The 27,602-nt window shown below is 30.4% G+C and overlaps 3 protein-coding genes and 1 long non-coding RNA gene across 6 annotated transcripts; 3 read left to right on the top strand and 1 right to left on the bottom strand.

Annotated features, from left to right (window-relative positions):
- The first annotated feature begins 2,304 nt into the window (after positions 1-2,304).
- On the top strand, positions 2,305-5,669 carry LOC115695973 (uncharacterized). Of its 2 annotated transcripts, XR_004007593.2 has the most exons (4): positions 2,320-2,442; positions 4,915-4,976; positions 5,064-5,207; positions 5,433-5,669. It is a non-coding gene; the product is annotated as an uncharacterized LOC115695973 (long non-coding RNA). The 2 variants fall into 2 exon arrangements; XR_004007592.2 differs by lacking the exon at positions 4,915-4,976 and having other exon boundaries at positions 2,305-2,442.
- Positions 5,670-8,594: 2,925 nt separating this feature from the next.
- Positions 8,595-13,579, top strand: LOC115695701 (casein kinase 1-like protein HD16). Of its 2 annotated transcripts, XM_030622769.2 has the most exons (16): positions 8,595-9,474; positions 9,776-9,904; positions 10,008-10,081; positions 10,180-10,249; positions 10,355-10,410; positions 10,772-10,843; positions 10,927-11,021; positions 11,122-11,188; positions 11,281-11,410; positions 11,510-11,728; positions 11,828-11,970; positions 12,134-12,308; positions 12,409-12,499; positions 12,656-12,813; positions 13,002-13,190; positions 13,277-13,579. In XM_030622769.2, exons 1-16 carry the CDS (start codon positions 9,073-9,075, stop codon positions 13,334-13,336), a joined length of 2,130 nt encoding a protein of 709 aa, XP_030478629.2. In that variant the 5' UTR covers positions 8,595-9,072; the 3' UTR covers positions 13,337-13,579. The 2 variants fall into 2 exon arrangements, with proteins under 2 accessions (XP_030478629.2, XP_060973765.1); XM_061117782.1 differs by having other exon boundaries at positions 8,752-9,474; positions 12,409-12,813.
- A 935-nt stretch (positions 13,580-14,514) lies between these two features.
- Positions 14,515-17,068, top strand: LOC115695660 (protein PHOTOSYSTEM I ASSEMBLY 2, chloroplastic). Its single transcript, XM_030622718.2, has 5 exons — positions 14,515-14,694; positions 15,230-15,327; positions 15,879-16,050; positions 16,137-16,229; positions 16,635-17,068. Exons 1-5 carry the CDS (start codon positions 14,628-14,630, stop codon positions 16,763-16,765), a joined length of 561 nt encoding a protein of 186 aa, XP_030478578.2. The 5' UTR covers positions 14,515-14,627; the 3' UTR covers positions 16,766-17,068.
- A 946-nt stretch (positions 17,069-18,014) lies between these two features.
- Positions 18,015-21,387, bottom strand: LOC115724667 (metal tolerance protein 4). Its single transcript, XM_030654008.2, has 7 exons — positions 21,046-21,387; positions 20,519-20,688; positions 20,146-20,344; positions 19,411-19,589; positions 19,145-19,295; positions 18,907-19,037; positions 18,015-18,355 (listed from the first exon to the last, which is right to left on the bottom strand). Exons 1-7 carry the CDS (start codon positions 21,272-21,274, stop codon positions 18,176-18,178), a joined length of 1,239 nt encoding a protein of 412 aa, XP_030509868.1. The 5' UTR covers positions 21,275-21,387; the 3' UTR covers positions 18,015-18,175.
- Between the last annotated feature and the right edge of the window lie 6,215 nt (positions 21,388-27,602).

The raw sequence follows: 27,602 nt of genomic DNA, 5'->3' as shown, positions 1-27,602 counted from the left end.
GACCATGATATCACCCACTACCAGTACTATGATTGCACTGCGGAACCGACACTATGTTTGTGCCGCTATGATAACATCAATAGCATCCAAAAGTATAATTGGCCATGATATCACTCTTAACCAGTACGATGCATGTACTGCTGAACCGACACAATGGTTGTGTCGCTATGATAGCACCAATTAATACTTTCTTGGGTGAGTACCATTCTTAACCAGTACGATGATTGTACTGCCGAACCGACACAATGGTTGTGCCGCTATAACATCACCAAAATCATATACAATCATAACATAATATGTATATATCACACATACATGCATTTACATATATAATATGTTCTATACTATTCTTACCTCGTTTCCGAATTCAAGTAAGTTGGCCAACCTCAACGGAAAACCTCGTGCTGGATGGGTGCCCTAAGCCACATTCACATAACTGGGTAAATAACACGCTAAAAACCCTAACCTGGGTAACTCAAACTCCTATTAAGGGTTAAGCTATTGGTAACTACTAAAACAATACCCCAAAAACTAAGGAAATAACCAACCAAGGCACTGGAAATAACACGAATTGACAACACGAAAAAAGTTCGAGAAACCGGTTTCATAGGGCCTGGGAAACCAGTTAACCAATTTCAACCAAGTAACCCAAAATAATTTGAAATCATGCCCAAATCATGTCCAAACCAAACCAAACTTTTCAGAACACTTGTAAAACCATTCTAGGACAATTTCCAATTGAAAGCAGCAAGAAAAACACACTAAAACTCATTATGCCATTGTTGAGCCAAAGAACTCAAACTTGCTCAACCAAAGAATTAAGCTTCAAAACCAGTAAATTCATACCTAAAACATCCTTACCAAACATCATAAACCAAATACATATCAACCCTAACTTCCACAGCAACAAATCACCATTTCATAGACTAAAACTCAGTTTAAAACTTGTAAATTCAAGAGTTAAAAGGTTTCTAGGGTTACCTTCACTTGCAACACCTTGAATCCTTGCTGAATGCAAGCAAACAATAACAATCTAAGGCTAGGTTCTTCTGGTCTTGTGGGAGCCGAGCAAAGAGAGAGAGATAAGCTTTCTCTTGATTTTTCTTGTTTTTTCCTTAATTTTCTATTTTCCCAAAACTAATAACTCAAGACTTTGCTGAATAATTCAAAATGGCTAGTTGCCATGCTATGGAGAAGCCACCTAATCCCCTTAAATCAAATTCCCAAAATACCCTTTAAGCTTATAACTTGAGTAATTTAAACTCTAGGGGTAAAATGGTCAAAAATTATAACCCCGCTTAAATTCAGTATTCTATTTATCTCTAATATTTATCTCACTAAGAAGAAGGTTCTAAACTTACCCATATGACTCGAAATGGCCATCCATCGCATTTTTCGTCGTCGTCGAGCAAAAATCATAAAATTGTATAATTCATATTTAATATAAATAATACTCCTAAAGTTTAATAAAATTTCCGAATTTGAGAAATTATAACTCTAGTGCCCACTTTTAATAACGTGACCCACAATTAAATAAATTCATAAATAATTATAAAAATAATATCAATAATTAACGCTAATTGCCTTTACTAATCCATATTCTAAAATGCGGTCATTACAAAATAAGAGACTTTACGCAGGGTCGACCTTGAGTTAATTTGGACCCTAGAAAAAATAATTTTTTTGGACCTTTTTTATAACAATAAATAATATTTTTAAAAATTATTAAAAAACATGTATATTTATAAAAAAAAAAAAAATTCACTTAGGGCCGCCTCCGACTTTATGTAAAGTCATCACTTAGGGCCGCCTCGTAGTAATTAAGTGACTATCTTGAACAATATTGTCAATAAAACTATTTAATTTTTTTAAAAATTATTATCATTATAAGAAAAACTATAAATTATAATTTTCTCAAATATCAAAGAGGTTCTTAGCAACTAAAACGAAAACGGTGTCCCTACTATAAAATATTGAGAAACTTACAAAAATACTGTCACACGAAATTTTTTTCAAAAATACTGTGTTTTTATATAACAACAATGAAACACAAAATAAAACAACTAAAAACAACAGTTGAACAACTAAAAAATAGTCGTAAAACAACAGTAAAAATTTTACACAATACACAGTATAAAACTTACACACTATTTTTGAAAAAAATTCTACCCCACAATATAAAAATAAAAAAATTTAAAATTTGAGTATATGGTTTCTTCCTAACAAATTGGAGAATTAACCATAGAAACCATATTGACCGATCGACCCGACCCGACCCGACCCGACCCGACCGACTCCCCCGACCACCAACTTATATGTAATTTTTTCATTCTGTTCTCTGCCTCCATTTCGTGGAACTGTGAAGCTCTTCACCAGATCAAACTGACCAACCACCGTCTCTCTCTCTCCGGCGCCGGACTGGTCTCACCTCGACCGCAGACGGTAACTGAAATTTCCTAATTTTTTGTTTTCAAAGTATATTTTGATATAGCTTTTCTGATTTTGATTTCTTGAAGCTTAATACACTCACTCACTCCTTCACTGGGTAATTTTTTGTTAATTTGTGAAAATTATATATTTGAATCAATATGTTTCTGCTCTGTGTTTTATGTTTGCTGAAGAATACTTCTTGTTTTGTTTCATTGTATTTGAGATATGTTTTGGGAAAGCAGTAATTCATAATTCAATTTCAATGACTTATGTAAGAGATGTTGGAATTGTTGTTGCCTGATAAAATTTAATACTTGTTTGATGATGATGATGGTGGTGATGATGATGATAATGTTATTGGAAATGGATTCGATGATGTAGAAGAGGAAATAGAAATTAGAAACCAATGTGTTGATATTGAGGATATAGAAACCAACTTTCTAAGCAAAAAACCCTTAGTTTTAACCCTTCATAGTTCCCTGAACCTAACTAGATAACACCTCTTTTGTTACATTTGATTTTTCCATAGCTATGTCAATAAGTCTCACTCATTCAAAGTATCATTCTTTAGTGGCTGGTTTGTCTTTTTCCCTCTTCTTTTGGTCTATGGAACATATTTGCTTTATGGGATTCCATTCTATTTTTTTATCTTTTGGTTAGTACCCTTTGAATGGTATTTCTTGTTTATTCTTGTAATTCTCAAGCTTTTTGCTTTGTATATGATAAATGGTATGAAAAAATCCTAACTTTTATAATAATTTACATTGAAAAAATGATTTCTGAAATACCCATTGATTTTGATCTCTTCTTCTTTATTTGCATTGCCATTTATAGTTGAAATAGAGATAAGTGCCATTTTGGGATATAAACCTGTATATGTAATTGATTTGGTTGGATTCTTGTATACTTGAGTTGGATCAAATAGATTACTGTACTATTGTTCCAAAAAAAAAAAAAAAATAGATTACTGTACTACTACATATATGTATGCTGGAAAAAGAATGTATATCATGGAAATGGAATATGGAACTTGGATTTTTGCTCACTTTTTCTTGTGAGATGTGATAAAGTTTGCAGCTTTGTAAAAGATTATAGATAGAAGCCTTGTTACTCATAATCCCATTCTGTTTCTTGAGATTTCTTTAGCCGTTTAGCTATAGTTATTTTCTCTGCAGTTCTTGAATTCAAGGAAACCCATAAATGGTTAATACTTATATTTCCAATTTGTTTATTGTTTTGGCATATTCAAGTAACTATACTTTATTCAAATTCTGGGGTTTTGTGTGATCACTTATTTGAATATTTTGGTATATTTTGTGTTCTGACTGAAGCAATTTTTGTGATTTGCACTTGCACTTTATTGAAGATGAAGATTCTCAGCTCTCATTAGTGTTTATATGTTTGGCCGTATTATTTTTTGTGACTCTGTACCTTTAGTAATTAGATGTGCTTAAACAAACGTTTTATGGTTTTGGGATATGAAGGATTGGAGTGGGTGGTGTCCAAAATAAGTGATATATATTGGTCTTAGTTTACCTTGAGAGCTGCAGCCAAACATGGTATAAATACAGAAGCAAGCATCACCTTTCTAACAGTGGTTCTTGGCAACTTAATAGGCTAGCTATATTTCGCACTCCAAGGGTCTCCTTAATTTTCCATATATTTTGATTCATTTTGCCTTTCTTTTTTGCATATAAATTAGTGATGTTCTTGTTTACCACTGAGAATTTGAGAGGTAGGCCATGGTTTGCTTGCATTTTCATGATGTGTGCCTTGTAATATCAAACATGTTTGAGTTTATTATTGTTACAAAGTTAGCAAGTTCAGTCAGACTGTAGTTTCTCACTCGAGTTTCCATTTCGAAATTCAGACATTTCCAGAAAATTAGATATAGAAAAAAGTTCACTTGTGTTTTAGAAGTATTTTTCTTCCTTTTTATTCTAGGTTTCTCATCTAATCCCATTAATGTGAGGAACCTGAAATTAAAGCAAATGATATGTAGGACATGAACCTCAATTTTGTTTCAGAATCATTGTTAACGAGTCCATAAGAAGTGACCCCATTTTTTTGATCGAGTTCAAGTATATAAGTGATGTACTTAATTATGAATTATCCATCCCAATCATGTTATGCTCTTATCATCTTTTTGGCAGGTTTCCACCATTTTTTTTTGGGCAGCAGATAAAGTAGGTAAGGAGCTTGAGTATTTTGGTATTAAATTTTCTTCACATGTTTGATACTTGAACTTAAAATCAATATGTGCTATTACATTGGTGATTGTTTTTTGTCAATAGATAATACAAGTGTTGAGATATTCTTGTTTTAAATAATAGCTGATAAAGGTATTATATTAATAATTTTATTTGTTTCTTTCCAAATTCATAAGATCTAACAAATGTTAAATTTGAAATGAAACATAAGAAGTGGTTAAAACAATAAACAAATCTTTTATTTATGTAAGTGGCATGAACTTTTTGATTTTAGGTCAACATCTTCAGCCATATAAGCTTTTAGAGACAGATAGCCTCAGGTTGCTGAACTGAAAAGTAAAGGAGTTTTCAATTTGAACAATTATCTTTTGCTATTTTATATAATTGAACTAAATTTATAAGCATTGTTTGGTTGGTCCACAGGAGTTGTTAGCAGAAATGAATCACAAATTTGGGGGAGGAAAGCGACCAACGGGAACTCCTTCGCTGGCAATGTCGTCTGTGGTCGTTGTTGTTTCTCTTCTTGCTGGGGCCTCTGTTGTCCACAACATCTACAAGCCTGATCTTGTAAGTTGTTCCTCTCTAACTAACTCAAATTTAATTATTGCATAGAAACTGTTTGATAAAATGTCAGAGACATTTTTCTCTTCCTACCATTATTTCAACTACTCCAAGTTATCAAATTCTGGACATTGGGTCCCTTTAATTTTCTTAATGAAATCAAATTATCAATGCACTTCTTTAGAGTTGGCACTGTTCTAAGTTTATTTTTCTTCTTCTCTTTGCTTGCAGACACTTCCTCCCGTGGAAGCTATTACCGAAACGAAACCAAATCAATCCAATACAAAATGAAACCTACACGTATGCATATCTTCCATCGTTTTTACAAACTTAAATTGTTGATTCTTGAGATTTTGACCCTCTTGTTGTATGACTTGTGCATTGATCTGTTTTGCAGTATTTTAATTTGTGAGTGTCAGTTCAACAATAATTTATAAATAAATATTGATTTTTCCTTTTTATAAACAACACATCTTATAAACAATATTTCTAAAGAATTGCTGCAATTGTAATGAGTTACATTTCTCATATTCAACAAGTTTGTAGTTAGATTGGATTGGGAAATCCAAGGTGGAAATGATCACCGATAGTCGGTTTATTAGGTTGAAGAACGAGAGGGTGGGTTGGAGGAAGAGATGCTGAGATAAACAGATGAGTAAGTAGATTGAATGATCTAGTAGTTGCTAACAAAAAAACAGTAGGAGAGTGGGTTCAAAGATTGGTTTTGTCTCAGATTGTTACTAACAAAAAGAAAAAAAAGTATCAAATGAGAATGCAGAAAGATATTGGTTTTCATTTTGATCTTCCGGCACAAGGCGAAATTGACTCGGGAAGAATTGATTAGGGAGGAAAAATAAGAAATAGAAGAACAAATACTGTTATTGGTTATGTGAAGCAACCATTGATGAGGTCAAAATCTTGGGTATGAGGGATTGTAAGGATAGTCATTGACCTATATGTTGAATAAATAAAGTATGATGATATTTGTAAAGTGTTCAAAGCTATTAAGTATGAGGATTTCTGATATTTGAAGCCTCTCCTGTAACTACATTTGTTTCCTTCTTTGTATAGATGAACTTAAATTTAATTTGCTTGATAAAAAAAAATTAATTAAGCATGTTATTGGGTTTGAACTTTGAATATTACAGTTAATCAATTCTTTTTGGGGCTACTCTTACTTAAGTATTTTGTTTGTCCACAATGTGTTGCAGCATTTGTGTATAGAATCTTTGCTTTTAGTTTTTAGTCTCTTGAAAATTTTACAGGAAAGAAAATAGAGGAGAGATAGAAAATTAGAAGGAAATAATAGAAAATCTATTTTCTTCTTAGTTGTTTGGTGAGTAGAAAGGAAAGAAAATTAAGTTGTTATAAAATTATTATATTACCCTTAAATTTATTAACAAAATTATATTTACAAAAAAAATTTAGTAATTTTACATTGATTTTGTTTTGTAAAAGTTTTCTCTCTATTTTTCTTGCCAAATTGGAGGAGAAAATTTTAAGTGGTCCCATCTCAAAATTTTCTATCCATTTTTCTCTTCTCCCTACTTTTCCTTCTAACCAAACAAGTATTTCTTTACTTCTCTCCACTCCCTTTTCTCAGGTTAATTCAAGGGAAATTTATGATGACAATGGTAAGGAAATGTTTTCATGGTGACAGTTTTACAATATTACATATAAGATTTTTTTTCTAAGAATTCTTGAATAAAACATTTGTCAATTTATTTGTTCTTCAAAGTAGAACGTAAAAATTACAAGGACCAATTTACTCATTTTTTTAGAATGTATTTTAGACATTTTATTTAAAGAAAAAAATTAGCATATCATCAAATTATGCAATGTTATAAATTGAAATATGGCTATTTATTCTACTAATCCAAACCCAAAGCCTAGACTATGTTAATAATCACCCTATTTTTGTTCATGGGTGTTTTCAGATAAACTCAATTGATTAATAATAACCACAATAAAAAGATTTGTCTTCTCCAATTGGACAATTTTTTTTTTTTGATAATTCAAGTTGAGAAGTTCACCAATTTTGTCATGAATTCATAGATCTTTAGAAGATAATCAAGTAAATTGAAATTGAAATTGAAATTTGATTCTAACTAAGTAATACAAAATTAATCTTACCAAATTAAGCATTATCATCAAAGAAGAACTTCATAAAACTATTGACATAGCTTTGAAGCTTATGAACATGAATAACATTTAAGATTTGTTACTTTTAGATCATAAGTGATAACGTTTCAATGAGCTTGTCCAAAAATAACATTAAAAGAAGCCATCGACATACCAAAAAACTAGAATATGCATCATTGAATAATTATGATACCTTACTAATATAAAAAAAATATATTAAGTGATTTTTTATATATTTTATAATTATTACGGTATTTTTGTTTTTTTTTTTAATTACAAAAAGATTATTGAAGTACATGAATCAATTAAATAATTATTACAAGTAAATAAGGTATAAGGTATTATCTAGAAATAATTTTGTTAATTAATTTTTGAGTGTTTTTATAATTTAAACGGAACGTGATTTATTCAAAAAAAAAAAAAAAAAAACGGAAAGTGATTAAATTATATGACAATTAACAAGTCATATAATTTTCATACCAATAAAGGATAGCCTACTAATAGTTATTTCAAAAACATTTCTAAAGTATGACATTTGTGAAGGTTATATAAATATATATATATATATTTATATATTATATATTATGTAAACTTAATTTAAGCCACTAAGCCTATCTTAGTAGTGAGAGAGGGGTGGAAAAAAAGAAAAAAAACATGAATTTTATGACCTAAATTCGATTGTGTGGTAAAATCAATTTTTTACGGGTGGGTCGGCTCCAACCCGTTCATTTTCATCGGGTAGACTCTGGTTGGTTTTCTACAAATGCTCAGGTTCAAGTTGAATCTGTATCTACTTACCAACCTGCCACTTTAATTGTTTTTTTAAATTTTCCTAAAAACCTAAAATAAGATCTAACTTTTTATGTATCTTTTTAAGAATTTACATATTACATGTAATCCAAGTTTTTATCTATGTTTGTTATTTAAGATTATTGTAAAGTTAACTTTTAAAAGTTTCGGTGTTATACCAGAAATTATAAAGTTATATTTTCTTTTATTTTCTTATAAATTTTTTTTATTCTATTCTTTTTAGTAAAGGTTATAATTTACAATTGTTTTTTCTATTTTAAAATATAAAATTAAAAAAAAGTTGACAAGTCTACTGTTCTGCTCGACCCGAACCCGCCAAGACGTGTTCAAGTTTACTTTTTTTTTTTTTTTCACTGAAACCCATCAACTCAAAACCTAATCAACTCGCTCGATATTCAGTCCTTACAAATAGGGACCATCTCAACACAATCCCACTATCGATTTGTTACATATTAGAATTTAGAGAGGCTTTGTTACAAATTTCAAAGAGTAAAACTTAAAAATAATAAAATCCTAAACCTAGTCAAGTTCTCAACCATGTATATATAATATATAAATTATTTATTTATACTTGAAAAATAAAAAAAAAATAAGAAATTATTTTTATTTACATATTTACTCATTTGTCTTTTTCCTAAGTCCATCTCTCACTACACCTTTCCTCTCCTTTCTCTCTCTCTCTCTCTCTCTTCAAAAACGGCAAACCCTAATTTTTGTTCTCTAACCATTTTTCCCCAAATCGATTCCCAATCGATCCATCGCCCAAATTCGTCACGATTTTTTCCTTATTCTTATATATATATGATTTGTGTATATATATAACCATGACTGATTGTTTGAAAGCTTCGCTCGATTAAGATAATGGTCGAAGCGTCGAGGTTTCCGTCGTCGTTTCCCAATTATTTTATGGGTTTGAACAATGCCGGAGCTTCGCAGGGCAGTTCGCCGAGGTCGCGCTAGGGTAACCCATAAGCGATCGAACTCGCCTCCTTTGCGAAATTACGTAAAGACTCGTGCAGCTGTTGCTAGAGAAGCCGCCAAGGCCTTGGTGAGGCCAAAGACTGGATTGGCGGCTAGGAACAAGGTGAAGGAGGAGAATCAGGTTATTGTTATATCGGAAGAAGAAGAAGAAGAGAAGGAGAGCGATTCGGAGCCTGTAGGAGAGGAGGACAAAGTTGTTGTTGAAGAAAAAGAAGAAGAAGAAGAGGAGGAGGAAGAAGAAGAAGAAGACGATAAAGCAGTTATGGGTGATGAAAGTGGTGGTTTGAGTGCCAATAAGGCTGCTGGGAAAGAAGATGAGACTGTGCCATTTCCTGAGAAAGTACGTTTATGTTTTTGTGTTATTTTTCAGAACTTCTTTTGTATATTTTGGGTGATTTATTTGTTGATAACGGTGTTTGTTTTGATTAAGTATTGTTTGTCAGCAGATAAATTATACTTTCAGGATTTTGTTGGAGAAAATCTCCATTGTTCATTCATTTACTCTAAACTAACGCTTGTTGTTTCTGACATTGTTGGCTCGGTTTGAATGATCTTATATGTTAATAGTTTTGTATCATTATAGAGAAGCTTGCTATTGTTGGTTTTGCATTGAAACTTTTTGTATCTTTTCTCTTTTTAAGGTTCAAGTAGGAGGTTCACCGCTCTACAAGGTAGATAGGAAGTTGGGTAAAGGTGGGTTTGGGCAGGTTTTTGTTGGTCGTCGTGTTACTGGGGGAAGTGATCGCTTGAGCGGTCCTGGAGCAACGGAGGTTCGTCCAGCCTAAATTTCAGTTTTTTGTTTTTATTTTATAGAAGAACCTTGTATCTTTTAATTTTTTTTGGAATTAATGTTTTGTTTTTAATTTTTATCAGGTTGCTCTTAAATTTGAGCATAGGAACAGCAAAGGTTGTAATTATGGTCCTCCTTATGAGTGGCAAGTCTACAAGTGGGTATTCTATTTCATTTTCTTTCTTTATGATAACATATAGTATCTACACATCTTCAGTGAATGGTCGTTTCTTAATGTTGGTTTTCTTTGAACAGCACCCTTGGTGGTAGTCACGGAGTGCCTAAAGTGCACTATAAAGGAAGACAGGGAGATTACTATGTTATGGTATGCTGTTTTTTTCCTTCTTCGTGTCTATCATGTGTTCCTTTATCGTATTTTTTTCCAATGTGATTTACTTATGAAACTATATTGTGTAATACGTCACTGTAGGTTATGGACATGCTAGGTCCGAGCTTATGGGATGTATGGAACACTTCAGGGCAGGCGTAAGTATTCAGGATTATCAAGCATTTTATTGTTTATTCTTTTTACACATCAGGCTTTACCAATAAATTTAATATGTAGTCATGGGGAACCAAATATTTTATATGACCACAAGTATTATTGATTTGCTTAATCGATTAAGTGCATTCAAGCTAAAGTGCATTGGATGTATAATGTAATCAATGTGAATCATAAACTGAAAAGGGGTGTTCTTTGTGATAGAGATTGTTCAAGGCTCATTTTGTTGTGTTAAACTGATTGTGTTTGGTAGAAAATTGGGAGTTATAATTATTATGCTTCCAGTTGGGATGACTACTTCTAAATGTACTGACTCAAATTTATTGCACTGGCGCATATATACAGGATGTCTGCAGAAATGGTGGCCTGTATTGCCGTAGAGTCCCTATCAATCTTAGAGAAGATGCATTCAAGAGGGTATGCCAATCTATATCCGAAATTGCCTTTTTTCTCATCTTGTAACTTATAAAATTTGATTCAACTTATATTCTTTTCGTCAGTTATGTGCATGGAGATGTTAAGCCAGAAAACTTTTTACTCGGTCAGCCATCAACGGCACAAGAGAAGAAGTTATTTCTTGTTGATCTTGGATTAGGTAAGTAAATTCATTTCATCTTTTGAATTTGTGTTTGTTTTCAATTCTCTTGTTTAGTTTATAATCTCCTGTGTTTCTTTGTAATTGGATGATATTTCAGCAACAAAGTGGAAAGACAGCTCTAATGGCCAGCATGTTGAATATGATCAGCGTCCTGACATGTTTAGGTGAATTAAGAATTGCAGTTTTTTGGCAGTAGTTAGTTTTCATATAGCTCTTTTAACTTCGACTAAGAATTTTCTTTCTGTTCAATTCCTAGAGGAACTGTTCGATATGCTAGTGTTCATGCTCACTTGGGAAGAACTGCCAGCAGAAGAGATGATCTGGAATCTCTAGCATATACCCTAATTTTTCTTTTACGAGGGAGGTTACCATGGCAGGGTTATCAGGTACACCATATCTTGATATTATATATTTGTTTTGGTCCTTTTTCTGATTTTTCCACATATTTGTTTATTCACGTTCTCTACGACTTTTTCATTCCTCAGGGTGATAACAAATCATTTCTAGTTTGCAAGAAAAAGATGGCAACTTCTCCTGAAATGTTGTGCTGCTTCTGCCCTGCACCTCTGAAGCAGTTTCTGGAGATTGTGGTTAACATGAAATTTGATGAAGAGCCCAACTATTCAAAATTAATATCTTTATTCGAGGGTTTGATCGGTTCAAATCCCGCCGGTAGGCCACTTAAAATTGACGGTGCTCAAAAGGTAAAGTAGTGTGAACACATGGGTGATTTTTTTCTCATTTCAACTCATGCTTATTAAGTATAACGTATTTATGCACTATCTCAATGTAATTGTTGCTAGATTATTAGCCAAGTTGGACAAAAACGAGGTAGATTGAATATTGAGGAAGATGATGATGGGCAACCAAGGAAGAAGGTCCGTCTAGGAGTTCCAGCGACACAATGGATTTCAGTTTACAATGCTCGGCCGCCAATGAAACAGAGGTGCAATTTCTGAATTTTAGGTTATGTTATTTTGTTCTGTTGGTAATACTAAAATGAATTCTTGGATTAATGTCCGCTGTAAGTTATGCCGCGCTGTGTAGGCAAGGTATATTATTATCCATTTGTGTTTTGCCTGATCACCGTTTATTATTGTGTAATTAAGGTACCATTATAATGTGGCTGATGCAAGATTGGCTCAACACGTTGAAAAAGGTGTTGCAGATGGCCTACTGATAAGTTGTGTGTCATCTTGTTCCAATCTCTGGGCACTTATTATGGACGCTGGGACTGGCTTTACAAGCCAAGTTTATGAACTATCACCCTTCTTTTTACATAAGGTATATTTCTGTCTGTGTACTTTTAATTGCTTATAGTCACATTGTCATTGCTTGGATACTGTCTGGGACTATTAAATTGACTTTCTTTTCAAATACACAGGAATGGATTATGGAACAATGGGAGAAGAACTATTACATTAGTTCTATTGCAGGTTCCAACAATGGAAGCTCACTTGTTGTGATGTCAAAAGGTAGTTTTTTTCCCCCTTCAATTATTATTTTAGCTTTGTTGTCATTGCCAGTTGATATTGAAAACCCCGAAACTTTTAAGACACATGCAGACACATATACAAATTTATGTGTTTCTAAGATGTGGTTGTACTCAATTCTGCACTTTAATGTTGCAGGAACTCAATTTTCTCAACAATCTTACAAAGTAAGTGATTCATTTCCCTTCAAATGGATCAATAAAAAATGGAGAGAAGGCTTTCACGTGACCTCTATGGCAACTGCTGGGAGTCGATGGGGGGTTGTTATGTCTCGCAATGCTGGCTACAGTGATCAGGTGAAGCTCTACCCATTCATCTCGGTTCTTGCCATTTCCACTATTATGTTTATTTATATTTCCTTGCCCAGGTTTTAAATGCTCTCTTTCGTGTATCGGTTCCCAAATTCTGAACACATTTCATTGCATGCTGTAAACCTGGGGAACTTCTCCAATGTTCACGATCTAACGTCTTATGTCTCATATAGGTTGTGGAGCTTGATTTTCTCTACCCTAGCGAGGGAATCCACAGACGTTGGGATAATGGTTACCGCATAACATCAATTGCCGCAACTTGGGACCAATCCGCCCTTATTCTTAGCATTCCCAGGCGTAAACCTGGGGATGAAACTCAGGAAACATTGCGTACTTCTCAATTTCCGAGCACACATGTTAAGGTAACGTCCCAAAAAAACCTTATTTCAAGTCAAAACTTGTAGAAATTAACACAATCTTATCAACCGTGTTTTGGTTTTATTTGCAGGAGAAGTGGGCGAAGAATCTATACCTGGCATCTCTATGCTACGGGCGAACTGTATCTTAGAGTCCCCATCGGGCGGTTATTCTAAATTTTTGCGTAAATCCCTCCCCTCCCATTAGTTGGGTGCCATTCTCATAGTATCTGTAAAAAGGGGTTGTTGTGTAGCCTGTAAAAATTTAGCTGCAGCAGCAGATTAAAAATTGTTTGTTGGGGTTCTCTAGCTGCAGCAGCCACACTCACTGACATGTTTATGTTAAAATGATTTGTATGGTCTTAAATCTAATTAGTTCTGAATTACTTCCTACATATATGCATTGCATGTTAAGAAGTATATTCTATTATATATATACACACATATATATATATATTTATTGATATGAACAGTCAAATTCTGAATTTTGATGAAAATGCAGCTAACTTTTGCTTAACTAATATGTTTTTGATGTGCTTTCTAAACATAGTAATCATTGGTCATGGGCATTTTTATTTTTCTTTTTTATCTAAGAGTTGCTATTAGATCTGATTAGTCTATTTTTTTCTTTTTCTTTTAGGTTGTGGTCATGTATAGCTAATTATTAAATATATTTAATATTTATTGTTTTTTTTTCTTTTTACAATTTAAAATTAAATATTAAATATAAGCATTTGGGTTCATTTAAGAAACAAATGACAATTGGACGTTAAATGGATGACTGTATTTTGTAATTTTTTAAATAGTACAAAATCGTAAATTGAGTTTAATTTTTATTATTTTTTTAATATAATTAATCCAAAATCAGTGTTCAATGCGAATAAATGTAAAAAGAGAATGTTGTTGGTACGAGTAGTGCTCAACAATTTTTATAGGTAGCATTTTGTGATTGGTTTGCGGTATTTTTTAAAGTATTTGAGATTTGATATTTAATAACACCAATACTAGTATGACACTAAAAATAGGACTAAATACTAGTGATGTTTTTTTGGCAATTCTCATATAAAAAATATATTCAGTTTGATTATAATATCTCTCAGTTATATTATCAAATTTATTTTAATACAAAATTAATTTAGTATACTATTTTGAAAAATTCGTCCAAATTATTATTTAATAAAACAGTAAATCTTAATTAAATATAATGGTTTAGTTCCTTATAAATAAAATGTAATGTTTTAGTAGTGAAAAAATGTAATAATAATAATAATAATAATAATAATAATAATAATATAAAATACATATTATAACAAATCCGGGCAGCCAATAGGAAAAGAGGATAGATGCCAGCAAGGAAATTGGGACAATTGAGCACCTGAAAATTATCTTCTTCTTCAGACAGAGAGTTGAGTTGTGTTTGTCTCACAAACACAGAAAGAGGCCATGGCTTCTCCTTCTTCTCATCTCACAGCTATTCCACAACGCTTCTCAAACCCCTCCTTCTCCCACTGTAACTCTCTCTCTCTCTCTCTCTCTCTCTCTCTCTCTCTCTCTCTCTCTCTCTCTCTCTCTATACATATATATTTATAGTAGATATTAGTACCCTTAATTGAGCTTTGTTGAGAATTATTGAATTATAATCTGCTTTCTCATCTTACTTGAAGTTTTATATGTTACCCCTTTTGAGTATAAATTATGGGCAATCTTCTACTTTGTCAAATTTGGTGTAATTTATGAGAAAAATTCCAACTAAGATGAAATTGGGTTTTATTTATTTGAGAATAGTTACAAGACTAGACTTTTATGTATAGGAAACATATTTGTCTCTGTTAGAAGATTGTCACAAAATAGTTACAAGACTTTGTTACACAACATTTTGTTTTTCTTAATTACTTTAATAAATTTAATCATATGTTAGAAAGTAGAGATTCAATTCATTAGCAGCCTAGATTGATTTATTTATGTCATTGAGTGTTTCCCTTTGAATTTGTTTGATTATATTTTCCTTAACCTTAAACCCTTAATTTCTTGCCTAAATTTGGTAGTGAACTCAAAGCCAGTTGGGCTCAAAGTGAGGTCAAGTTTGGAAAATGAGAGCAATGGCACTGAGGATTCTGGTAACTCATCATCAAAACCTCTTAAGGTAAGGGCTTCATTCATTTTGGTATCTAACTAATTACAAAAATACTGAAGGGCTTGTTCATATCTCGTGTTGCTGCTCGTCCTAATGTGCTCAACCAATTATATATTGTTTTTTACTTGTGAATATGGTCTTAGTAGTTAGCATAGACAAATGTTGTGCTCATTAAGGGCAGTTTTTATGTTGTTTACAACTTTTGTTGGATCACATTGAACATGTTGAACACACTCCAATCAACTCTTTCTCTTCATGATAACATTTAAGCTATGTTTGGAGGTTGGATTTTTCGGTTATATTTTCCACACTTTTTTCTTGCCTACTTTTTCCTCGCTGTTTTCTTTCCCCACTAAAATCCAACTTCCAAACATAGCATTACTTTTTTCATCACATGGTCATGATTTAGTGTTTTTGGGAATTTCATCACCAATATTCTTCAACAGTTCAAAATTGAACTCCAAAGCTTAACTTTCTCTTGGTGCTTTAGCTTTTAAGTATGCAAAATTTGAAAGCATAGACTTCAATTTGATCCAATACATGTTCCTTTCTGACCACAGGGATCTAAACCAGCAATCAATCGACGCTTATGTCTTGCTTGTCTGTGCTCTACCGTTCCATTAATAAACGATTTCAGCAATTCTAGTTCCAAAACCAAAGCTTTAGCAATGGATGGAAATGGAATGGACAGACCAGGATGTCGAAATTGTGGAGGCAGTGGTGCTGTACTTTGTAAGTATGAAATATTTCCCATTTTGTTTAACCATGTTTGTGATTATCTGTGATGAAATCTTGATTCTTTTTTTGGTTTGATTTAGGTGATATGTGTGGTGGTACAGGAAAATGGAAAGCACTCAATAGAAAAAGAGCCAAAGATGTTTATGAGTTCACAGAATGTCCAAATTGTTATGGTATGTATGCACTTTCTGTTAGGAGTGGGTAACATTCAAACCAATCCAATCCAGTTCAGTTACAGAAAGTTGGATATTCAATTACAGTTAGATTAGATTGGATGTGAATAGTTGAATTGGATCGGTTATTGGATGACACTTTCAAAATCCAATTAAAATCGATCCACATTCTTAAAAAAATCCTAAAACTCAGTGTAGTTTTTATAATTGTTTAGTTAATGTTAAACCAATTCAATCTATTACTAATTGAATTGGATTGAATCAGATGCCCACTCTTACTTTCTGTTGTTGCATATGAAATTTCACATCCATGAAACTTAATGTTATGTTGCTCATGGAATAAGAGTAGTTGTCATAAGTTTTCTTTCTTGATTAATCGTTCATCTTCATCGTTGTTGCCATCAGGTAGAGGAAAGCTTGTTTGCCCTGTGTGTTTAGGGACTGGTGTACCAAACAACAAGGGGCTTCTCAGAAGGCCAGATGCACAAAAGTTGCTTAGTAAGATGTACAATGGTCATCTAATACCGAATTCATAACCCGTTTCGACTGCCATGGAAAATCCCACAGAAGGGGTCTTACCTCCTTACCTACATACCTTGTGTTGTATACAACATGTTAGAAGAAGGGTCATATATGTATAGATTATTCTAAAGATAGAGCTCCCATCTATAAGAACATTAATTTTGAGGGATGTAAACTATTACCATTGTTACTTATTTTTGGTGCTATGTTTTACACATTGAGAAAAATGTGGCTATAGATAGTTATGTAAGGTATGATTTGAGTAGCAGATAGTGAAAAGGATTTTCTGTTATTTTTATATAATTCTGTTTCTCTTATTTTCAGAACTTTTGAGCACATTGGCAAGTTTTAATCATCAAAATTCAAAATATTCCAACTAATATAAATTAAATTCTCCTCTTCATGTCATTGTAATTGGTTAGACAAAATTCACAATTTATCATCTATTAATCCAACTAATATAAATTAAATTCTCCTCTTCATGTAATTGTAATTGGTTAGACAAAATTCACAATTTATCATCTATTTTACTTTATTTGAACTAGAGGGGTGTTAATTACAACCTCCTAATACAATCTCTTAGCTAACTTTCACGTCTAAAATCATATGTCGGAATATTTTTGTTTATAGTGATATTTGTTATAGTTACAATATACCTCTTGTAAATTTTTAAATTTTTTTGAATAAATTACAATACCGAAAACAGAGTGTGATATTCCAGTTTATCAAATGTGTTCAAAAAACTTCAAACTTATTTTCGACATTTTAAACTATTCAAAAAATTAAAAAAATTTATAAGAATAATGTTGTAATTATAACAAACACAACTTTAAAAAAAAAAGTATTTCAACATATGTTTTTCAGTACAAAAATTAATTAACAAGTTATAATAAAAGGTTAATAGTAACATTCTCTTTCAACAATTCACCTTTTTTAGAAAGTAAAGCATTATTTATAATATAATGTAACATTGAAAATGTTTAGTCAGTGCAACACTTTTAATATAGGAATATGGTATTTTCAAATGCCTAATAATAATAAGTTGATCTTATTAGTATAGTATATTAGTCTCACGATCAGCTTTAAAATTTAGTGGACTATAAGAAAAAATATTTTTGATTTAAAAAACAATACAATAAAAAATTGTGTAATTTTAAAAGAGGACAAACTTTTTTTGATCCCTAAGCTAAGCAGGCTCTAAGCACAAGCCTACCCCGTTTATACCTAAGACCTGGCCTAATTAGTCTGTGCACTGACACCAACTCAGAAAATGTTTTTCTTTTAAAATTTTTATTGTAATTTTTCAAAGAAGCAACCTGAAGATCTCTCATAGTTGTATAGAAAACAAAAAAATTACAGTGAGAATAAGATGCCTATAATTTTTTTTATTGTTACTATTGTAAAGTTGGGAGTAATGTCAAAAATCAAGGCTGAGAATTTGGGAGCTTGTGGAGTACAGAATGCTCTGGTTTGTGATCACATTCAAAATCAAGATGAACAAATGCTCTCTCTACTTCTGGCAGTTTCTCAATGTTAATCTGCAGACTCTCTCCGATCGCGTGCGCTTCTTTCAACGGTAAATCCTCCGGTAATTCAATGTCAACCTGTTCCAACCAACAGTAAGATTATTTCACTTGTGAACTTATTCAAATCCCACCAAACTATGGAGTTTGAATGATCATGAGATGTTGTTATGACACCAAAGAGTAAAGATTATAGAGAAAGTTATATGTAACTATTGTGTTAATGTGCCATATTAGCTAACATTGGCAGTCAAAGAAGAACACTTTCGTTAGCTATAGGTCCAGTCACTAGCTTAAGTCCTAACTACCTAGATACCTGTTATAACTGTCTCTATATCAACTTGTATAACTACTCAATCAAAGTATATATAGAACATGTCTAGGCTTAGTTAGTTGATCGATTTTATTCTTTTCTTAGACAACACACAAACTGAAACTGAGTGTAGAGAGAGATTGTATGTTGTAACTTTGAGTTGCAAGATTGATCAATAAAGTGGTTTGATTTGATCTCATTACTTATGCTGTTATGTTTTGATTTCTTGAATTAATTATCATCTGGTTTTACAGAGATTGAATTGTATCTAAATCTCCATTTTCTTGTTTGAGCTCAGTGTGTTTGTTAATTGGTTTACCTCCACAAAATAAAGAACACCAAATGTGTAGGCGCGAACGGTGTCGATACGCTTTACTTGAGGATGCCTTATGACAAGATAAGTAAGCTTCTGCAGGACTTCAGGAGGGGCTGATTGTCCCACTAGTGAAACTGTAAAAGATACCATATTTTAAGCTAATTTTCAAAGAGAGACAAGAAGAAAGAAAATGAGGATGATTTATTTGCAGCAAAAGGAGCTAAGAGGTCGAGAAAAGTACCTGCATTTTCGATAACAGTACGAGACCAATTTGCTATTGTGTATATTGCAAGGACAAGAGCACCAACTGGATCGATCCACCAGTAGAATTTGTCAGCTAGTACCGCAGCAACCAACCCAACTACATTTGTTATTACATCAAAATAATGATCCTGGTAATGGGCATTGTAAAGTCAAAAATCAATTCAACTTGAAAAAGATGTATGCATTTAATAACAAGTACCATAAAAGTAAATGAGAGAGAGAGAGAGAGAGAGATCAAAAAACCTCTGCATAGGCACGGACAATCTTGTTTCCTGAGCTTCTACAATAAATCCAGAGCGCGAGTTTTACCACAGTAGCAAATAGCATGATTGAATACAACCACACTAACTGGTCTGAGGACATCTTCTCTGAAGGATTAGCTTCAATTAGCTGTTCTAAAGCCTGGATGAATACCTGAAAACCTGTAAGTTGAAATTTAATTGGAAATTATTTTGGTATAGAATCTAATTTGGCCTAAGATTACTTAAAAGAAAGAACAGAACAGAACAAAACCATCTCTAAGGTTGCCGAGATGTTCTATGTTAAAGCATTGAGTAACTCTAAAGTATGTTTAGATAAAGAGCACAAGGTGTACTATGTTTAGAATTCCTCAAAATATGCCTACTACCTGGAGGAACCTTTTAGTTGAAATTAAACTTAAATTCAAAACTAGCATAAACTAATTTAAACTCACTTGTTGGCTTTATAATTTTCTAAAGCTGCCTACCTTTCCATAAAGTGGCAAACCTTTCCTTCCTAAGCTACTCCACACACATTTATTTTTTATTTCTGTATAATTATAACTTAGCATCTTTAAGAGCATAGTGAAATTCTTCCTTAATCTGATTATGTATCAAACAGAGTACATACACTAGATGATATGTATGTTAACCAAGGAAGCCCAACAGTCTCCCTTCATTGAGTCGAAAAAGAGAAAATCTGTGCAAACTATGAAGAAATTAAGGTGCAGAATCATACCTAGTGTAGCCATGATAGCAGCAAAAATGATTATGCCAACAGGCTGCACCCTCAATTTTCCAATGGGGTATCTATAAATGTTTATACTTTTCATTGACAAGTGAGTGAACCAAAGTATGCCACCAGCCATGAGATCCAACAAAGAATCTAGTGTTGATGCTGCAATGGCTATGGACCCACTCTTTATAGTTGCATAGATCTACACAATCAAGCACAAATTTCAACTTCAGTGTTTGTGAACTGAGAATGAATTTTCTATATCATGGTGTATATAACCTAAAACATTAAAGATACCATTGGTTGGAGCTGTAAAAGCTCTTAACAACTCAAATACTTTATTCCATAGTTCTCATAGAAAAGACCCATAATTTACCTTAAGTCCCAAGAGAATTATGTTTGCATAATTGGAGATCATCATGGCTCTTTCATGTTGAGCTTGTTCTTCATTATCATCTTCATCAATGCTCTCTGATTGCACTACAGAATCAACTTCCTCAAAAGATTTCAAAGTTAAAAGTTGTCTTTCATAGTACTCCTTTTCTCCTATAAATTCAAAAAACAAGAATCAAAATTGTTAACAACATATTCATATAAAAACAACAAAGGAATCAACTCATTCATCGTTATAATTGGTTGCAGATTCTCTAAACAACTGAAAATTTCTCCCCCAATTTCTCAACAAACAAACAATGCCTTATACCACAAACAATAACTCTGTTTCCTAAAAAAATCACCCAATTTTTCATGTTCATTATAACGACGTTTCTTATAATCATTTTCTGATTGCTCATTATAACAAAAAACTATTGGAAAAAAAAAATTATAAAAAATCTTTAACGCATTTTCTCAGTAACCAAACAGAGTATTGTTTTTTTTCTTGAATTGAAATTTCAAACAAACCTCCGCTCAAGCCAGTGGTCCGAGTTAGGTCGATATCATAAGGACTGGACTCAACGTCGAAACCAGAACGGACTTTTTCCGGGAGCCTGGAAACGAATTCGGTCCTGAGCGAGTTAACAGAGTATCTTCGACTGAGTCGGCGATTCCGGCGACCGTTATCACTCGGTCTCCGAGCTTCTGGTCCCAAAAGCGGTGTTTTAGGACTCGTTGTATCTGAGTTAGAATCCATAATTGACTCGGTCCGAACTCAGTATCTATCTTCTTCTTCTTCTTCTTCAGTTTCAGATTGTAAAAATAAAATAAGAACAGAAAAGGGACAAAACTGTAAATTCAAAACTTTCGCACCAAATCTATTTATAGTAAACTTTTATAAAATATTTAAACGTTTTTTTTATTATTTTTCAAAAATATCATTTTAGTCCTTCCATTTTAGGTAAATGATAGATCTATACCTTGGAAAGTAATTGACTAAATTTATTATTAATCATTTGTTGAATATGAATTTTTGCTCATAATTAAATTACTTAGTATATATAATTAATTTTAAAAGCAATTTAATAGATATTTTTATTTGGAATAAAAAAAATGGAATAAACTATTTTTTTTTATTTGTATTAATATGTATCTTTCTAAAATTGAGTGCACACTTAAATTTATACTAATTTTAAAATGTTTTGATATTAAATTAATGGTTAATTTTTGATATTTACGAAATTGTGCTATATGAATTACAAGCAATTGTTAGAGTGTATTTGGAAAGTCACAATATAATTAGATTTGTGTGTAATTAGAAGAAACTATATAATTTAACATGTTTGTCTGACTATGTAATTACATTATAATTATGTAATTCGAGATAATTAAGGGGTTCCAATTACACTCTTCAATTCTCACGTTCTTACAATGTAATTATTAAAAACTTTCTATTTTAAATATTGACTATTAAAGAATATTATTTTTCTATGTAATTACTAATTATTTTGTCAAATAAAATATTAGAAATTCATATGTAATTAATATACTTTGTATTTTAAAATATAGTGTAAAAACTACTATATAATTACTATATTATTTAGTAATTACATAATTATTCTAATTACACCCAATAAAATTGAACAAAAATTTTATTAAAAAACTTAAAAAACATAATTTAATACAGGTCAAAACTTAAATTTAAAAATAATTAAAACTCAATTAAAATCAAAGGGTGGAGATATTGTTTTCTATTATTATTAGTTGAAAGGGTAAAGATACTATTTTGTATTATTATTAGTTATGTGTGACCATAAATATTTGTATAGATGGCATCATTTTAGAACTGTGACGTGACAGAGTTTGATTCATGTTATAAATATTGATTTAGAAAAAGACAAAAACATTATTTTCTTTATTTTTAGTTTTTCAAAACAAAAAATACCATATTGTTTTAGTAGTTTTACCAATTTTTATTTATTTGTTTTTGGTGAATCTGTACTCCAAAAAGGAAATAATACAGAATTATTATTAATTAAAAAAAGAAAAAAGAAGCAAAAAACATGAATATACAAGCAATCATCCAAAAACATCAATAGGTTTCTAGAAAGGTAAGTAATTTTTTTAATTTTAAATTTATAACTTAAATAGCATAATTCTAAAAGCATGTTGGAATTGACTATAAATAATTTTGTTAATTACTACACACAAATTTGTCTTAGTTTGTTGGACATTAGGATTTTTTTTTGGTTCTTTTAGAAAAATAAGTGTTATTTTTAAAAAATTACTAAAAATTTATTTATATTTTTAAAATGATTTTTTTTTTCGATCCCTGAACTAGGTGGACCTTAACTACATGTTCCGTTTAGTCCAAAGATCTATAGTTTTGTGAAAAATTGTAAAGATATAATAAAACCTAATAACGAAATAAGATGATAAAATATTGTCAAAATTTATGAATTTATGTAAGCTTTGGTTGGAAATAATATAATAAAATAATGGAATATAGAATAAAAAGTAGAATGAAATAATTAAAATTGAATTTTTTTTTTTTTTAAAAAGAACAAAATAATATAGAATTTGAATAAAAGTAAGTAAATAATTTAAAAAATTATTTAACGTATTGAAATGATATTTTCTCTTATTTTTTTAGGAATTAAAATGACATTATATAACATTGTATCTGTAAAATGAAAAAGAATGGAATTAATTTTTTCTGTTATCATTTCAAAATATCTTAATCACAAAAAAAGAAGGGAAAAGAACAAAAAAATACAAAAAAGGAAAAAAAATTACAAAAATACTTTGGGCCGGCCCATTAAACATTTATACAGTCCACATACAAATATTTACAAAAATACCACATGCACTAAGCCTTCAGCTGTACAGAGCGAACCATGAAGATGAAAATACGCGCTCGTTTCAAAACCGCAAAACAACCAAAATGAAACCAAAACGAGAAAAATACAACTATTAATTCTGGCAAAATCAACTGGAAAAGAATACCTGCAATGATCTAAACTGAAAATGACGAAAAAAAAATCAGAAAAACTGTGAAGAAACTAAAATTACACATTTGTTTTCTATTTTATTCGATCAAAATAACTCCCCCTAATATCGAAATCTATATTCATGAAATGTAGATCTGTAACAAACAGATCTGGAGCTCCCACTAAATCCAAAACAATGTATGATGTGAAAAATTTAAAAAAAAACCTCATGAATAATACATCTACGTTATATACAGTTGTATTTTGATTTATTTTTTGTTTTGGTTGCCTTATAGTTGCATTATCGTTTTATGATAGTTTATATATTATGCAAGAATTTAATTTGATGGGGACTAAGAAATAGTAGTTATACATAGTAAGTTTTGTGCAAATGGTTGCATATTAATTTTATAGTGAAATAACATATGCAAGTAGCAAAACTATAACAAAACTACAAAACAACTGTATGCAAGTGCAAATAGTTGCCTTATAGTTGCATTATCGTTTTATGATAGTTTATATATTATGCAAGAATTTAATTTGATGGGGACTAAGAAATAGTAGTTATACATAGTAAGTTTTGTGCAAATAGTTGCATATTAATTTTATAGTGAAATAACATATGCAAGTAGCAAAACTATAATAAAACTACAAAACAACTGTATGCAAGTGCAAATAGTTGCCTTATAGTTGTATTATCGTTTTATGATAGTTTATATATTATGCAAGAATTTAATTTGATGGGGACTAAGAAATAGTAGTTATACATAGTAAGTTTTGTGCAAATAGTTGCATATGAATTTTATAGTGAAATAACATATGCAACTAGCAAAACTATAATAAAACTACAAAACAACTGTATACAAACTAAAATACAGGAAAAACTCTTTGAACATCAACATCCATGATAAATCTCATTGTTACCCATTGATGATATAAAAATGGGCCGACCGGAGTTAATCTAATCTATTAGCTTTGCCACCTTCACTCATAAATCTTAATCATGTTTGTCCTAATACTTTTCTAATATTAATTTTATAACTCTACTCACGTCAATACTACTATAAGCATGAATTAGATCGTTTTCTTTTCAAGTATAGAATATCATCGGTAATTGTTTCTTATTATTTTATTTTGTTATCTAATTATTTCGACGTGGCTTTGAGCTAGTCCAGCGAGAATGAAAATGACATTAAAATTGTACGAATTTATTTGTACATGCTTATATCAGTTGAATGGCCTAGTCAAAGTCTTCTCTTTTGTCATGAAAGTATTTTAGAAGTTGTAAAGTTAAACTAATAATTAGTTAAAAAGATTTAATTAAAAACTGAAATAAAATTAAAAATAAAAAGGAAAGAAGAAAAAAAGAGAGTGAAATGATGGATTGATTGATAGAAGTCAATCCTAGACCTAAGCAACAATATATAAGAAACTAGCTTTATAATTAAAAATTAAAAATAAAAAGAAAAGAAGAATTGTTATGGAAAAAAAAAATTAAAAATTAAAAATTGAAAATAAAATTAAAAATAAAAAATTAAAAACTGAAATAAAATTAAAAATTAAAAATTAAAAACTGAAATAAAATTAAAAATAAAAAGAAAAAAAGAAAAAAAAGAGTGAAATGATGGATTGATTGATAGAAAATGAAAAAGGAGAGGGAAGAGAGTAGGATTTGATTGATGATGGATGGAATGATGACTAAGTGGTATATGTGTAATAAAACAAACTTTGTAAGTAAAAAAGTAGGTATAAACGTGTGTGAGTAATTTTGTAATAAATTGTGTAAAATGGATTTTTCATGTAAAAATTTCAAAAAAGAATTAAGAAAGTTATTATTTTAATCTATACTATGCCTAATATTAGTTTATTTTATTTTTCAATGATAACTTCACCCACATTAATTATTTTAAAATAGATAAATACTATTTTAGATCCTGTGTTCTGTAAAAGTTATTAATTTGACTATCTGTTTTGTTAAATGATAAATGAACTCTGTATTTTTTAAAATAGTATAAATAGAATTTTGAACTGATTTTTTTTTTTTTTTATCAAAATAAAACTTAATAATAATCTAATTTAAAAATGTTATGACAAAATTGATTATATTTTATGTATCTGTTTGTGTTAGACATTATCTTCAAATTGATTATATTTAAAAAATAAAATTGTCAAAAATTGAGTTCAGGGTTCTTATTTTTATTATTTTGGAAAATAAAGAGTTCATTTTATTATTTAACAAAACAGAAAGTGCAATTAATAATTTTTTCAAAACACAGAACCTAAATTAGTATTTAACATTTTAAAATTAATCTAACCTTGTATATTAATTTATATTGAACTACAATAAGAACAAAAATTAATTGCTACGAATGTAATAATTATTATTTTTTTAAAAAATAATTATCCAATAATAGAGGGCATGATTCTCACTCAGAAATAAGAATGCCTAGCTACACAAACTTTTTAATTACTTTATTATATTATTAATTAAATTTTTATATATTAATTAGTCAATTTGTTTTTATAATTATAACAAAAGAAAAAAAATGGATTTTATATCAATTTTTTAATTGAATTAAAAAAAACTTATTAATTAATATTAATTCCTAAATTATTTTGAGGAAAGTTCTTATATAGTTGCTATCTTATTATGACCAACCGATATGTTAAATATATAGTTTAACAAGTTGACAAATAAAGATACGAAGACATGATTACATTATTATTACAACACCATTATATAAGATTTGGTTGAATATGAATATATAATTAAGGTAAAATCTAGTTTCATGACTATATCCTTAATATATTTATATATATATATATAATAATAATTTTACAAATATATTTATTTTATTATTGTTGTTGTTGTCAAATTCGAATTTTGCATCACTCTTGTTAAATAGTTGGCAATGATATGTATTTTTGTGTAAAACCAGAGGAGGCAGCCCATTGGAACTAGAAAATATATGAATATAAATATTGTATGAAAAATACTTATATTTATACATAATTACCAAAGCATCCTAAATATTTTAAAAAATATATATTTTAAAAAATTGTAAATTAATTAAATTGATATAATAATGAGCTTGACTATTGATTGATATTTTGGAGTAAGGTGGCTTCAGCTGCATGCTTTTGGCTAATGTTAACTTATTATGTACACGTATGTTGTGAATCACAATATATATCTTTCTTTCTTTCTTTTTTTGGTATAAATAATTTTAGTCAAAACTTATTAATTTTTTTTCTATAAATATAGCCATTATACATGTCTGTAACAACTTAAATATATAATTTTTTACAACATAATATATTTGTGCTGACGTTTAAATGAAGTATTCACATGATCAAAGGCTTTTTTTTTTTTTAATAATAATTTGAGTATCCAATATTTTAAATGTGGTATTTTTTTTGGTCAGATTGGATTCATTTAATATTTTAAGTCTAGTATGTATTGGATTGGACTGCATCCATTCAATTCAAAAACAGTAAAATTTTAATATTAATTTTTATATATATACATATAGATTTTACGTATAATAATATAAAATCTAACTACTCATCCAAACTAAATAAAAATACTAATTAACTCGATTGGATGTTAGATATATTGGATTTTTGGGCACCTCATCTACCATCTGATCCAATTCAATTGGATATTTAAAAATAACATCCAATCTCAATTCGAGATCACAATAGATCTTTCTAATGTTTGGCGGTCGGTTGTAGTTGGATCAGTCGGTTCTCATTAGATTCGATCGATTTATACACACCCCTACACACAATAATGCATAGATCAAGTCGGTTCTCATTGTGACAGTCAGTAGTCCTTAGATCCGTAAAGAAAAATAACAAGTAAGATGTGCAATCCCAAATCGTCGTCGGGGAAAGATCAAGTGTAATAGGCATAATGAGATTGAAATTGACAATAACAAAAGGTCTAAGATTAAAGGCAACAGTACCGGTTGACATGCAGTCGGTTTTACTCACTAATGTTTTGTATGTGATATGTAATGTTATCCTCATTATGTGTACATTGTATACATATGATTAATCGAGATTATATATATTGAGCTTTGTATTTCCTTA

This window comes from Cannabis sativa, chromosome 6 (assembly GCF_029168945.1).
Source record: "Cannabis sativa cultivar Pink pepper isolate KNU-18-1 chromosome 6, ASM2916894v1, whole genome shotgun sequence".
NCBI classification, from domain to species: Eukaryota; Viridiplantae; Streptophyta; class Magnoliopsida; order Rosales; family Cannabaceae; genus Cannabis; species Cannabis sativa.
Note: the sequence above shows the minus strand (reverse complement) of the source record. Positions and strands in the feature narration are given on the sequence as shown.